This window comes from Stegostoma tigrinum, chromosome 14 (assembly GCF_030684315.1).
Source record: "Stegostoma tigrinum isolate sSteTig4 chromosome 14, sSteTig4.hap1, whole genome shotgun sequence".
NCBI classification, from domain to species: Eukaryota; Metazoa; Chordata; class Chondrichthyes; order Orectolobiformes; family Stegostomatidae; genus Stegostoma; species Stegostoma tigrinum.
Window position 1 is genome coordinate 28,039,382 of NC_081367.1, and position 14,281 is coordinate 28,053,662.

Below are 14,281 nucleotides of genomic sequence, written 5' to 3' on the forward strand. Positions count from 1 at the left end.
TGAGGTGGTCACCAGAGAAGGAGACAGAGTAATCCAGGAAGGAGAGAGAGGTATCAGACATGGTCCAGCTGAACTTGAGGTTGGGGTGAAAGGTGTTAGTGAAGTTGATGAACTGATCAAGTTCCTCATGGGAGCACAAGGCAGCGCCAATACATTCATGATGCAGCGGAGGAAGAGGTGGGGATAGTGCCAGTCTAGCTGCAGAATAGGGACCATTTCACGTATCCTATGAAGAAGCAGGCACAGATTGGGTCCATGTGGGTTTCCATGGCCACCCCCTTAGTCTGTGGGAAGTGTGAGGTGATGCATTTCAGGAGATCAAATGAAAGAGGCAAGTATACTATAAATGGCTGGACTCCTGTGAGCATTGAAATACAGAGGGATCTTCAGGTCCAAGTCCATAGATCCCTGAAAGTGGCAACACAAGTGGGTGAGGGGATAAAGAAGGCATGTGGCATGCTTACCTTCATCAATTGTTACATTAAGTCTAAGCGATGGCAAGTTATGTTGCAACTGTATAAGACTTTCGTCAGGCCACATTTGGAGTACTGTGAGATGTTCTGGTCGCTGCACTACAGGAAGGATGTGGAGGCTTTGGAGAAGATGCAAAATTGAATTAACAGGATGATGCCTGGATTGGAGTGAATTAGCTATAAGATAAGGTTGCACAAACTTGGATTGTTTTTGCCAGAGTGTTGGGAGTTGAGAGGGCAACTTGATAGAAGTGTATAAAATTATGAGAGGCATGGATAGTTAGAGGGCAGAAATGTTAAGTACTACAGAGCGTAGATTTAAGTGAAACTCATTAAGAATAATCTAGACTCAATGTTAGCTTCCTTTCTCTCCATAGATCCTGCCTGGCCCACTGTGATTTCCAGCATGTTATCTCCTTGGTACAGTATTTTGGTACAAAGCAGAAAAATAGATGAAACAAAGTTTAAAAGTTAAACATTATAGCCCTTCATCGTAAAAAGTAGTGAAACAAAGAAACAGTTAACAGTTCAACACCAGAGTCCATAAGCTCCTAGCTGTGTTGATCTCGACCACCCACCTCCTGCTGCCTCAGGCTGCCTGATTTCGCCACCTTGCAGCCTGTCCCTGCTCTCACCGCCACCTTGGGTACCTGCACTTGCTCTTCCTTGCAGCCACCCTAGTTTGCCTGCTCCCTTTAAGGGAATTTAATTAAGCTAGGGGCCTTCTTTCATTTTTAAAACCTCTATTACTATCAAAAATCCCAACCTTTGTTTCATATTATGCTTTAAAAACTATAAGAAAATACTCTGCATGTGTAACTTATTAACTGGCTGTTTCCATTGGGACTGTGTCAATTTCTGAACTTCCAGGACTGAGACTGAGCACCACACTCAGTCTTGCAGCTTCACTTTCTCCCTGTCTCACATAATTCCCTATTTTCACCCAACTCCAAAACAGTCTTGTTTAGCCAAGCATCATTAAGATTGCTACCTTTTAATAGGCCCTAAAAAATACTTCTGAACTGGATCAAACCAAACATTCAGTTAACCAGCTTAATCAAAGAGTGACTCAACTGTTTCCTGTTTCAGAAATGTAATTAAAATTACACACAGTTAAACAGAGCAGCTTTTAATTAGCTTGCAAATTAGCCCTCGAATTAAGTTTAATTACTTTACTTTTTAAAAATTTAACTCATCTTTCTAATCAATCAATCTGTTCGGAAATGTTAATACACACCTCTGGAGTAGCTGGGATTTGAACCCAGGCTCTTGACCCAGAGGTAGGGACACTATCTCTGCACTACAAGAGGGCCTCCACCACTTAACTCTTGAAATTTTCCAAACTCCAAAGCACTTTCATCTTTCAAAGTAGCAGATGCTTCATTTGCAGTGAAATGTCACCTTGTGGAGTTGATACATTCCCCTCCTTGGTTGTCAAGTCTATACATGTTTTGTGGTTATGCTGCTTCTTGCCTTCTTTGTTTTATAAATCCTTAATGTGCAATCTCCTCTTTTCAATTACATATTGATCATAGGAGATTGTTTGCTCCATTGTTCCTCATTCAGGCCTCTGTTTAGGAACATTAGCAATAATTCCATGTTAAATAAGTCCTTATTACCAGACTGCTGTGCAGGCTGGCTCATTAAGCAGTAAACATGTCATCCATAGCTGTTACACTTGTACAACAATGGCTCCTTTTCCCAACAAGCTTTAAGATTTTTGCATCAGGGATAATGGAAACTGCAGATGCTGGAGAATCCAAGATAATAAAGTGTGGAGCTGGATGAACACAGCAGGCCAAGCAGCATCTTAGGAGCACAAAAGCTGACGTTTCGGGCCTAGACCCTTCATCAGAAAAGTGTCTAGGCCCGAAACATCAGCTTTTGTGCTCCTAAGATGCTGCTTGGCCTGCTGTGTTCATCCAGCTCCACACTTTGTTATCTTAAGATTTTTGCTGTTAGCTGTATGGCTATTGTATATATTTAAAAAGAAAAATATTGATGAGCCATGCGAAGAAAAAGAAATGAGATGTTATTTTTGGTAAAATGAACAAGGGCAGGGCTTACAGAGTTAATGGTACGATCCTGGGGCGTGTTATTGAACAGAGACACCCAAGCGTTCGGGTATATAGATCCTTGAAAGTGGCATCACAGGGAGACAAGACAGTAAAGGTATTTGGCACGCTTGCCTTCATTGCTTAGACCATTGCGTATCGGATTTGGGACGTCATGTTGTAATTATGCAGGATGTTGGTGAGGCCACTTTGGAGAACTGTGTACAGTTTGATCACCATGCTAAAGGAAAGTGATTGCTAGTTTGCGGAAAAGATTTTTAGACTGGAGGGTTTGAGTTATAGGGAAAGGCTGGGATTTTTTTCACTGGAGCATTGGAGGTTGAAATGAGACTTTAGGGATTTATAAAATAATGATGGACATAGACAAAGTGAATGGCAAAGGCCTGTTCCTTATGGTAGGGGCATTGATACCTAGGAGGGTGTAATTTTAAGGTGAGCAAAGGAAAACTTAGAAAGGGAACCTGAGGGACTTTTTCCACAAAGAGGGTGGTGCAGGTGTGGAATGAGCTGCCAGGGGAAGTGGTAGATGCAGGTACAGTTACAACATTTAAAAAGCATTTGGACAGGGACATGAATAAGAAAGGTTTAGCGGGAATGTGGGCCAAACACAAGCAAATGTGACTAGTTTAGTTTGGGAAACTTGGCATGAATGAGTTGGACTGAATGGTCTGTTTCTGTGATAACTAAGTGTAAAGCTGAATGAACACAGTGGGACAAGTAGCATCAGAGGAGCAGGAAAGCTAATGTTTTGGGTCTGGCCCCTTCTGTTTCTGTTTTGTATTACTCTACATCTCTAAAGTGGAACCAATTGGATAGATTTTTCAAAGAGCACGAATACCATGAATAATTGGCCTCTTTTCTGCCCTGATTCTATGCGTAATTAGGTTGGAAGTTTAACTGACCTCTAATAACAGACACAAAATAAAACTATTTTACCCTCTGTTTAATGTTTTTTCACAGCTGTAAGTAAAGAAAATACCCTAGACACAAATCAAGTTGACATTAGAGGTTGATACTTTAAACAAACTTTATTGAAAAATCATGTATAACCATTGATTTTCATGAACAACAGAATAGACAGGAAGTTAATGTTCATTTTATAATGTCTTTTTCCTGAACAATAGGCACATAGCCTTTGTAACAAATATTTCACCGCTTCTGATTTGGATAGTTATTACCAATCATAAAAACAATGGTATGATATTTTAAAGAGACTTTAGATACGTAGAAGTTTGCACAGGACATACTGTTTCATGGTTAATTAGCAAAGTATCCATTTATAACATCCTTGTCCAATAGCATCATTGGCATTTACTATAACACGAATATACTGTTATTGAATATAATATGTGAAAGCACATTTCATGCATTGCTGCAAAAAAAACTTTTTGAAATGGCTTGAAGTTTTTTTGTAAACAGCCTAGCACTGGATCAATTCAATTGCAAGAAAATGGTTTTTTCGTCGATTATAAATATGAATAACTCTTTCTTAAGAGTAAATATAAACATTATAGAACAGCCCTTAAATTTAACACCAAGCAGAACTTTGTAATAGCACCCAGATGTCACTTTTTATGTTAAAACTTTATGTGTTGGATATGTCACATAAATTGACGCGTTTCTTCTTTACGACTTGCTGATTTTGAGGCAAAGTAGAAGTGATGAGCCACTTACCAAAAATATGCCTTAAAATTGAATTTTCTTTACATAAAAATTTCTAGAATGAAACTAGCATTAAAGTGAGAGGTCTACATTAAACAAAATAGAGAAGGTTGTGAATGTGAACTATGACAGAATTGAATTTAGATAAATACACGATTGGATGAATAAATATTTGACCCCCATATCTATTGCTTCCAGCTGCTGTTATCATAGTTAGTTTCACATTGAAGTGAAATTTCTATTGGCTTACATCATGAATTGCTATATTTCACTATTGCATGCTTTCTTTTTCATATATAATGCCGTTTACCATGTTACTTGAATCACAAGAAGATTGAGGTGCGTAAAAAATAAGAGTGCAGCCACAAAGTACACAGGTATTTCTGCTATAATGCGTGTTTCGTTAACGTGAATTGGCTGTAACGTGATTGATGAATAGTGGATGCTGTTTGGATACGCAGACTTTCTGCTGTACAGGTATAGTGATTTCCCTATAATGTGATTTTCTATGGCGATTTTCTATAGTGCAAGGTCACACAAGAACGCAACTATTGCGTTATAGGAGAAACACCTGTAAATTCAAAAGCCAAAGTTTTCACTGGGTCCTTAGATTCACAGACTCTTTTCATTTAAAAATGTCTTAAGTTTAAAATTAGTGTAGGTTAAGTCATGATGGCAACTGTGCTTTCAGGTTGGCCTGCGCCTAGGCCAGAAAAGAACTCCAACGCCAGACGAATATGAATTGGAATGAAAACGTAGGCTGTGTATAAAACCATAGCCACAATGATGAACAAAACAGAGTTGAAAACGGTTTGTTCCCAGGGCTCCAGCACATAACTGCATGTAACAAGCAGGTATTGGTAATACAGCCAAGACAGGGTTTCCTTCACACCTTTCACATCCATTTCTCTCACTCGAAGTGGAAAGCAGAGTTAACCTAAATGAAGACAGAATTCAGTTAGGAAACAAAGTTATAGATAAGTGAATCACTTGTCATTGTTGGTTTACTATTGCTTGATTGAAAAATGTCTCACTATTAAATCAAATTGCTTAAACTATCTGCGCAAGATGTAGACTATTTACGTTAGACATTTCAAGCAGCAATCAAAATAGGTTAAGGTGTTTTACTTCTTTAATATTCCCAACTATAGCACACTCATTTAATTATTACACAACATCTCAAACGTAGACTTCTAGTTGATAACTGGAATTGTGCTGATAAACAGAAGGGGCTGGAGAATTTAAAAAAAGCGAATCTTTGCACCATGAGCAAATTCATGCTATAAACTCTACTTTTGAAAAAATTTGGGAAGTGATCTCCCGCATCTAAAGTATTATTTCAAAATACAGACCAATGAGTTAAATGTCAATATCTTCACATACCTGTAGATTCTACAACCAAAAACTGACTTATTGCATCAACACATGGTACTTGAATGAGTCAAGTAAAATGGGCAACCGTATCAATATGCAAATAGATGTCCCATACAATTCTAAATATTAGTTTCTCACTTTATTGGATACTCAGAAGAACCACAAATAATTTGACAGTATAAAAAATGAAACCTTTTACAACTGCATTACAGTGCTAATGTTGGAGAGGTTTGGAAGAACTCTAGTTCAGGGTATGATAGTGAAAGATGCAAAGATCAATGCAGCAGTCAAATAGTCTGGATGAAATAAAAGGCATGAATAAAGGTTTCAGTAGATGAGTAGAGGCATGCAATGTTAGAAGGTGGAGGCAATTCTGCTGGTGGAGCAGGTTTGAAGTTTATCTTGGGATCAAATAAGACAATAAGATTTCATTCAGCCTCAGGCAGTTGCTGGGGAAAAGGAAGCAGTCAATAGAATTTTTGCTGGGTAGAAAACAACGCTTTCGGTCTTCCCAACATTGCACGGCAGGATATTTTTGCTAACCTCGTACTAAAGCCAGTCAAGGTACAGACGGATGTGGTCAGCCTCCATGTAGAAACTGATGCTGAGTTTTCAAATAATGTAAAAAGGCAGCATGTCGATGAAAAATATGAGGGTGCTAAGGATAGATCCATGTGGAAGACAAAGACAACAGGGTGAGAGAGAGGAGAAAGAATTAAATGTTAATCCCTGGCTATGACTGGATAGATTAGGATGGAATCAGACAGGGGCAGTTCTAAATAGGTGGCAAGAGAATGGCATGATCAGACATGTTAATAAAGTGTGAAGCTGGATGAACACAGCAGGCTGAGCAGCATCTCAGGAGCACAAAAGCTGCTTGGCCTGCTGTGTTCATCCAGCTTCACACTTTATTATCTTGGATTCTCCAGCATCTGCAGTTCCCATTATCTCTGATCGGACATGTTAATGGTTCCATGCTTGTAGGTCAAGGATAATTAGTTGTTGCTGGACACACTGGCTTGATCCAGCACATTGCAGAGTCAAAGGAGGTAAATTACTAGGCAGTAATTTATAAAGGCAGATGGAGTCAATGCTGGACATTTTGAGGTTGGGTGGTGGAAGCAGATTTTATGAGGAGGAGCATTGTATTTTAGAAAAATAACTGTTAATACCATCAGCCAAAATGGGCAATCAAATGAGAAACTTTGTGTTCAATAGTTTGGTTGGGATGGAGTTGAGAGGGAACAATAGATTTGTCACCTGCATAAGATGAATTTGGAAAAGGGATGAGAACAGATAGAAGAAAGTTATAGAGAAAGTGAGTTCTGGGCTATGACAGGGCTAAGACTTCAAGAATTTGGTTTGTTGGATGAAAGGAAAAAATGCTGCAGAGGCAGATGAACACAACAGTCTCAATTTCAGTGGCAAAGAAGTTCCTGAATTTCTTGTGCTTGTTTGAGGCGAAGTTGAATGAAAGGCTTAGGATTTTAGGGTGGTAGCTAGAGGTACAGGAACAAAGAGGATGCTTTTGCATTCCAGCATGATCCTGCAATAGTGAGAAATTGCAGCAGAGATGATGATGGTCAGAATCATTCTCCCCCAGAGTTGGAATGTCTAATACTAGGGGCCTGAATTTAAGATGAGAGGGGGAAGTTCAAAGGGTTGAGTGTTTTTTTTAAAACACAGAGTGGTAGGAGTCTGGTGGTGCTGGGGTGGTGGTGGAGGCAGATATGATAGGGATGTTTAAGGGACTTTCAAATGAGCACACAAATATGCAAGGAATGGAGGGCCAAAGGCAGGTGGAAGGGATTAGTTTAATTTGGCGTCATGTTCGGCACAATATCATGGGCCAAAGGGTGCAGTCCTGTGCTGTAAAGTTCTTTGCTCTATGAAAGCCTAATAGATGATATCAGATTGGACATCAGAGACAGTCAAGTCTGCAAACCACAACTCAAAAGAACAAGGCATCTCTTCATAGCTTTGATCCCTTTAGTCGAGTAACTTGATAAAAAAATTACATTTTGGCTTTATTACTTTTATATAATCTTAATAATTTGGATTGTCTAAGTATATCACACTCCAATTGTGAACTAAGTGTGCACTTGTACATTAGTTTTGGGAGCCTGTGCCTTGAAATCAAACTTCTGCGACTTCTGCTTATACTGTTATCTTTAATAACATATGCATTACATGTTCAGATCACTCTAATCCATTTAGAATCTTTCCCACATATTTTATTCTTACTTCCAAAATACATTATTTGACATTTTCTACACTCAAATGTATGTACTAATTGTTTGTCTTAACTATGTGCTTATCAATGTCTTTTAATAATCTTTAATAATTTACCATATCTCAGTTTTGTTGCCAGTAAACAGTTGCTTCTTCTTTCCGTTACCAAGTTAAAGTCATTTGCAAATACAGGCAATGAGGGTGACCCAATACAGACTTCGTGGAACTTTACACATCATTCCAATACAAAAAACTTGCACTTCTAACTATTCCTCAGTTGATATGGTTACATGTCCCCACTACCACAACTATACAGACACGCAACAGCACATTTTAGATTATAAAATGTGAGGCTGGATGAACACAGCAGGCCAAGCAGCATCTCAGGAGCACAAAAGCTGACGTTTCGGGCCTAGACCCTTCATCAGAGAGGGGGATGGGGGGAGGGAACTGGAATAAATAGGGAGAGAGGGGGAGGCGGACCGAAGATGGAGAGTAAAGAAGATAGGTGGAGAGGGTGTAGGTGGGGAGGTAGGGAGGGGATAGGTCAGTCCAGGGAAGACGGACAGGTCAAGGAGGTGGGATGAGGTTAGTAGGTAGCTGGGGGTGCGGCTTGGGGTGGGAGGAAGGGATGGGTGAGAGGAAGAACCGGTTAGGGAGGCAGAGACAGGTTGGACTGGTTTTGGGATGCAGTGGGTGGGGGGGAAGAGCTGGGCTGGTTGTGTGGTGCAGTGGGGGGAGGGGATGAACTGGGCTGGTTGAGGGATGCAGTGGGGGAAGGGGAGATTTTGAAACTGGTGAAGTCCACATTGATACCATATGGCTGCAGGGTTCCCAGGCGGAATATGAGTTGCTGTTCCTGCAACCTTCGGGTGGCATCATGGTGGCAGTGCAGGAGGCCCATGATGGACATGTCATCAAGAGAATGGGAGGGGGAGTGGAAATGGTTTGCGACTGGGAGGTGCAGTTGTTTGTTGCGAACTGAGCGGAGGTGTTCTGCAAAGCGGTCCCCAAGCCTCCGCTTGGTTTCCCCAATGTAGAGAAAGCCGCACCGGGTACAGTGGATGCAGTATACCACATTGGCAGATGTGCAGGTGAACCTCTGCTTAATGTGGAATGTCATCTTGGGGCCTGGGATGGGGGTGAGGGAGGAGGTGTGGGGACAAGTGTAGCATTTCCTGCGGTTGCAGGGGAAGGTGCCAGGTGTGGTGGGGTTGGAGGGCAGTGTGGAGCGAACAAGGGAGTCACGGAGAGAGTGGTCTCTCCGGAAAGCAGACAGGGGTGGGGATGGAAAAATGTCTTGGGTGGTGGGGTCGGATTGTAAATGGCGGAAGTGTCGGAGGATAATGCGTTGTATCCGGAGGTTGGTAGGGTGGTGTGTGAGAACGAGGGGGATCCTCTTGGGGCGGTTGTGGCGGGGGCGGGGTGTGAGGGATGTGTCGCGGGAAATGCGGGAGACGCGGTCAAGGGCGTTCTCAATCACCGTGGGGGGGAAGTTGCGGTCCTTAAAGAACTTGGACATCTGGGATGTGCGGGAGTGGAATGTCTTATCGTGGGAGCAGATGCGGCGGAGGCGGAGGAATTGGGAATAGGGGATGGAATTTTTGCAGGAGGGTGGGTGGGAGGAGGTGTATTCTAGGTAGCTGTGGGAGTAGGTGGGCTTGTAATGGACATCAGTTACAAGCTGGTTGCCTGAGATGGAGACTGAGAGGTCCAGGAAGGTGAGGGATGTGCTGGAGATGGCCCAGGTGAACTGAAGGTTGGGGTGGAAGGTGTTGGTGAAGTGGATGAACTGTTCGAGCTCCTCTGGGGAGCAAGAGGCGGCGCCGATACAGTCATCAATGTACCGGAGGAAGAGGTGGGGTTTGGGGCCTGTGTAGGTGCGGAAGATGGACTGTTCCACGTAACCTACAAAGAGGCAGGCATAGCTGGGGCCCATGCGGGTGCCCATGGCCACCCCCTTAGTCTGTAGGAAGTGGGAGGAGTCAAAAGAGAAGTTGTTGAGTGTGAGGACGAGTTCCGCTAGGCGGATGAGAGTGTCGGTGGAGGGGGCCTGGTCGGGCCTGCGGGACAGGAAGAAGCGGAGGGCCTTGAGGCCATCTCCATGCGGAATGCAGGTGTACAGGGACTGGACGTCCATGGTGAATATGAGGTGTTGGGGGCCAGGGAATTGGAAGTCCTGGAGGAGGTGGAGGGCGTGGGTGGTGTCACGGACATGGGTGGGGAGTTCCTGGACCAAAGGGGAGAAAATGGAGTCCAGATAGGTGGAGATGAGTTCGGTGGGGCAGGAGCAGGCTGAGACGATGGGTCGACCAGGGCAGGCAGGTTTGTGGATTTTGGGAAGGAGATAGAAACGGGCCGTGCGGGGTTGGGGAACAATGAGGTTGGAGGCTGTGGGTGGGAGGTCCCCTGAGGTGATGAGGTCATGAATGGTGTTGGAGATGATGGTTTGGTGCTCGGGTGTGGGGTCATGATCGAGGAGGCGGTAGGAGGTGGTGTCGGAGAGTTGGCGTCTGGCCTCGGCGATGTAGAGGTCAGTACGCCATACTACCACTGCGCCACCCTTGTCTGCGGGTTTGATGGTGAGGTTGGGGTTGGAGCGGAGGGAGCGGAGGGCTGCCCGTTCTGCGGGGGAGAGGTTGGAGTGGGTGAGAGGGGTGGAGAGGTTGAGGCGGTTGATGTCTCGACGGCAGTTGGAGATGAAGAGGTCGAGGGAGGGTAGGAGGCCTGGGGGTGGTGTCCAGGAGGAGGACTTGTGTTGGAAGCGGGTGACCACACAACCAGCCCAGCTCTTCCCCCCCACCCACTGCATCCCAAAACCAGTCCAACCTGTCTCTGCCTCCCTAACCGGTTCTTCCTCTCACCCATCCCTTCCTCCCACCCCAAGCCGCACCCCCAGCTACCTACTAACCTCATCCCACCTCCTTGACCTGTCCGTCTTCCCTGGACTGACCTATCCCCTCCCTACCTCCCCACCTACACCCTCTCCACCTATCTTCTTTACTCTCCATCTTCGGTCCGCCTCCCCCTCTCTCCCTATTTATTCCAGTTCCCTCCCCCCATCCCCCTCTCTGATGAAGGGTCTAGGCCCGAAACGTCAGCTTTTGTGCTCCTGAGATGCTGCTTGGCCTGCTGTGTTCATCCAGCCTCACATTTTATTATCTTGGAATCTCCAGCATCTGCAGTTCCCATTATCTCTCACATTTTAGATTATGTTGCTTGTTCAAAACATCTTCTCATTGAATGGGCTCTCTGAGGCAGGATGCCAGACTCACCACAATCATGAAAGTTATTGAATGCCATTGTGTAGAAATTGGTATACACCTTGCTTTATAGGGACCTAGAAAAATTAACTCATAGAAAATAGGAGCAGGAGTAAGCTACTCAGCTCTTTGAGTCCATTCAGCCATTCAATAGGATTATGGCTTATCATCCAACTCTGTGCCCTGTTCCTATTTTCTTATCATATCCTTTGATCCTTTAGGATAAAAAAAGTCTACATTTTCTTGAAAGTCTTCAATGGTTTGACTTCAATGGTTTGCTGTGGCAGAGAATTACATAGGTCCACTTCTGCCTAGGTGAGGACATTTCTCTACATCTCTGTCCTAAAAAGGGTCCTCCCCTTATCCTTAGATCGTGACCCCTAGTTCTGAACTCTGAGGTCATCAGAAACATTCTTCCTGCATCTATCCTGTCTAATCCAATCTATTTCCATTCAAATAATCTGCCTCCTCACTTTAGTTACTAAGTAGATAAACTCACATTTTTCGCTATTATACTCCATCTGCCATGTATTTGCCCATTTACTTAAAGCACGGAGGCTTCTCTGCATGTAGCTCAAGGCATATGTTTTCATACAGCCTTGTATCATCTGAAAGTTAGAAGATATAATACAAAATTTCTTTATCTAAATCATTAATATAGATTGTGAATAGCTGGGGTACAAGCACTGATTCCTAGTCTCTGTTGCCACTCGGGAAATATTCCTAATCTTTGTTTCCTTTCTGAAAGCCAGTTCTCACTCTATTTCAGTACACAATCTCCAATCCCATGTGGTTAGTTTCACATACTGATAGCCTATGTGGGACCTTACTGAAAGTCTGAAAATCTACGTAAACCACATTCACCAATTCTCCCTTATCCATTTTACTTGTTACATCCTCAAAATGTCTGCAAATTTATCATGCATGATTTTTCCCTTTGTAAATCCATGCTGACTCTGTGCAATCCCGTTATTATCTTCCAAGTACTCTGCTATTACATCTTTTAATATGGACTTGAGCAATTTTCCCATGAGACATATTGTGTGCCAACTTCCAGGTGTGTGATTCTGTGCCTGTGGCAAGTCTGTTGTGATACTGGCCCTTACTGCTGTTAGCTGGATCTGATAAATGCCTCAAATTCAATGACTTAAACAAGTAAAGGCTCTAGCATAACAAACTGAGGAGCTGGATGAACACCGCAGTCCAAGCAGCATCTTAGGAGCACAAAAGCTGACGTTTCAGGCCTAGACCCATCATCAGAAAAGGGGGATGGGGAGAGGATTCTGAAATAAATAGGGAGGGGGGGGGGGCGAGGCGGACTGAAGATGGATAGAGGAGAAGATAGGTGGAGAGGAGAGTATAGGTGGGGAGGTAGGGAGGGGATAGGTCAGTCCGGGGAGGACGGACAGGTCAAGGGGGTCGGATGAGGTTAGTAGGTAGGAGATGGAATTGCAGCTTGAGGTGGGAGGAGGGGATAGGTGAGAGGAAGAACAGGTTAGGGAGGCAGAGACAGGTTGGACTGGTTTTGGGATGGAGTGGGGGGAGGGGAGATTTTGAAGCTTGTGAAGTCCACATTGATACCTTTGGGCTGCAGGATTCCCAAGCGGAATGAGTTGCTGTTCCTGCAACCTTCGGGTGGCATCATTGTGGCACTGCAGGAGGCCCACGATGGACATGTCGTCTCAGGAATGGGAGGGGGAGTTAGAATGGTTCGCGACTAGGAGGTACAGTCTCGGGGTCCTTCTGGAACATGTGCAGGCAACCAGGTAGAGCATGTGCCCTGCAAGCTCACACTAGTTCGACAGCAGTCATTAAAGGAAATGGTGCATTACAGCTCATACAGATTGCAAGTTGTAGTGGCAACATGCATTCTTACACATATTCTGTAATCTGGAGCTATGCAGAGTAATAATAGAGGCTCCAACCTTCACTCCGTCCCATGGCCAACCAGAAATCTCTTACCACCTTCCATTGCTGTCTGTGAAAACTTGACGTTTCCAGTATTCGCGGTTTTTAAAGAGAAAAAAAAGTCATACTACTGTGTCAGGTTATAAACACCTCAGTCATCAAATTCTGAGTTGAGACTGGAACACAGAACAAGTGCCTCACATATCGGGTCGCTTCCCACTGTACCGCCACCTAAAATAAACTGTGTATCGGAGCTGGTGATGTTCATCGTCGGGCAGTTCTCGCTGTGTACCCCCTGCTCCCCGATCCATTTTCCGCGGCTTCTCCACAGTAAATGCAGTGCTGTGGTTTCACCCAGCCCTTCCCTGGTTGTTCCTGCCTCTGCTCCCACTCACCAGGTTACTGCTGCCTGCTCTGCAGAAATCGCGGAGACACACACTTAACCCAGCTCATTCCTCCCACCCCCACCTCTCTCATTCTCTCTGCTCCAGAGCCCCAGCTTTACTCTCTTCTCCCCATTCCTTGCCCGGAATCTCAGATCTCGACCGCACCGCGTCTTGCAGACTCCCAAATCCGCAATTCCAGTCTCTCGGGTCCGCAATACTTCCACGTGGATCAGCTTTGGCGGCGGGTTGCTACTGCAGCCTGAAGCTTAAAAATACTCATTCCAGGACACACGGCATCCTTGAACAGAACACGCATGGGCTGGATTCTGTTGTATTTATATGTGTGACACCCTTGCTCAGGGGTAAGGCTTCACAGGAACAAAAGGCCATTATAATACGCTGGCATTTAAGAACTCTGCAATTATCTGGTCGCTTCAAGACTGTCCTAACCATTGCTGTTTATTTAGAAATCACTGTCAAAATGTGCGGGGCAAAAAAAACAAACCTCATCCCACTTCCGTGTGTAATTATAAGTAACGTGCAAGGAATCAATTTAAATTAATCTGATGAGTTTGATATCCTTATAAACTGCTGAAATTTCTCCAGGTTGTAAATATTATCTGGAGCATAGATTGTACCTATAGCCTTGTACCTATATTCATTCATGATCTTCGGAAACCAGGGAATTAAGAGGGAAAACAGGGGCCAGCTTTTGGTACCAAATTGGCTGTGAGATGGTAAGGGAGGGTGATGGGTTTTTTTACAGTTAGTGGAAACTACAGGTGTGGATATTAGGTTCACTTTTTAATGTGTATGAAGGATATGGACTTGAGCACAGAGGATATAGTTTCAAAGTTTACAGAAATGCTATGAAATAGTAGTATTCAGTGAGGAGGATAGTGGCAGAC

At 43.9% G+C, this 14,281-nt stretch overlaps 2 protein-coding genes across 15 annotated transcripts in view; one reads left to right on the forward strand and one right to left on the reverse strand.

The window, feature by feature from the left end:
• The window catches only part of LOC125457421 (otolin-1-like), a 220,539-nt gene that overhangs the window by 133,906 nt on the left and 72,352 nt on the right, over positions 1-14,281 (forward strand). The gene's annotated exons all lie outside the window — the stretch shown is intronic.
• sptssb (serine palmitoyltransferase, small subunit B) overlaps positions 3,562-14,281 on the reverse strand; it is a 42,355-nt gene continuing 31,635 nt past the window's right edge. For 2 of the 10 annotated variants that reach the window (XM_048541591.2, XM_059650883.1), the window contains exon 2: positions 3,562-5,147. In XM_048541591.2, the coding sequence (XP_048397548.1) occupies positions 4,873-5,115 (243 nt within the window). In that variant the 5' untranslated portion in view covers positions 5,116-5,147 and the 3' untranslated portion in view covers positions 3,562-4,872. The other 8 variants (XM_059650876.1, XM_059650874.1, XM_059650879.1 and 5 more) reach the window with 8 other exon arrangements.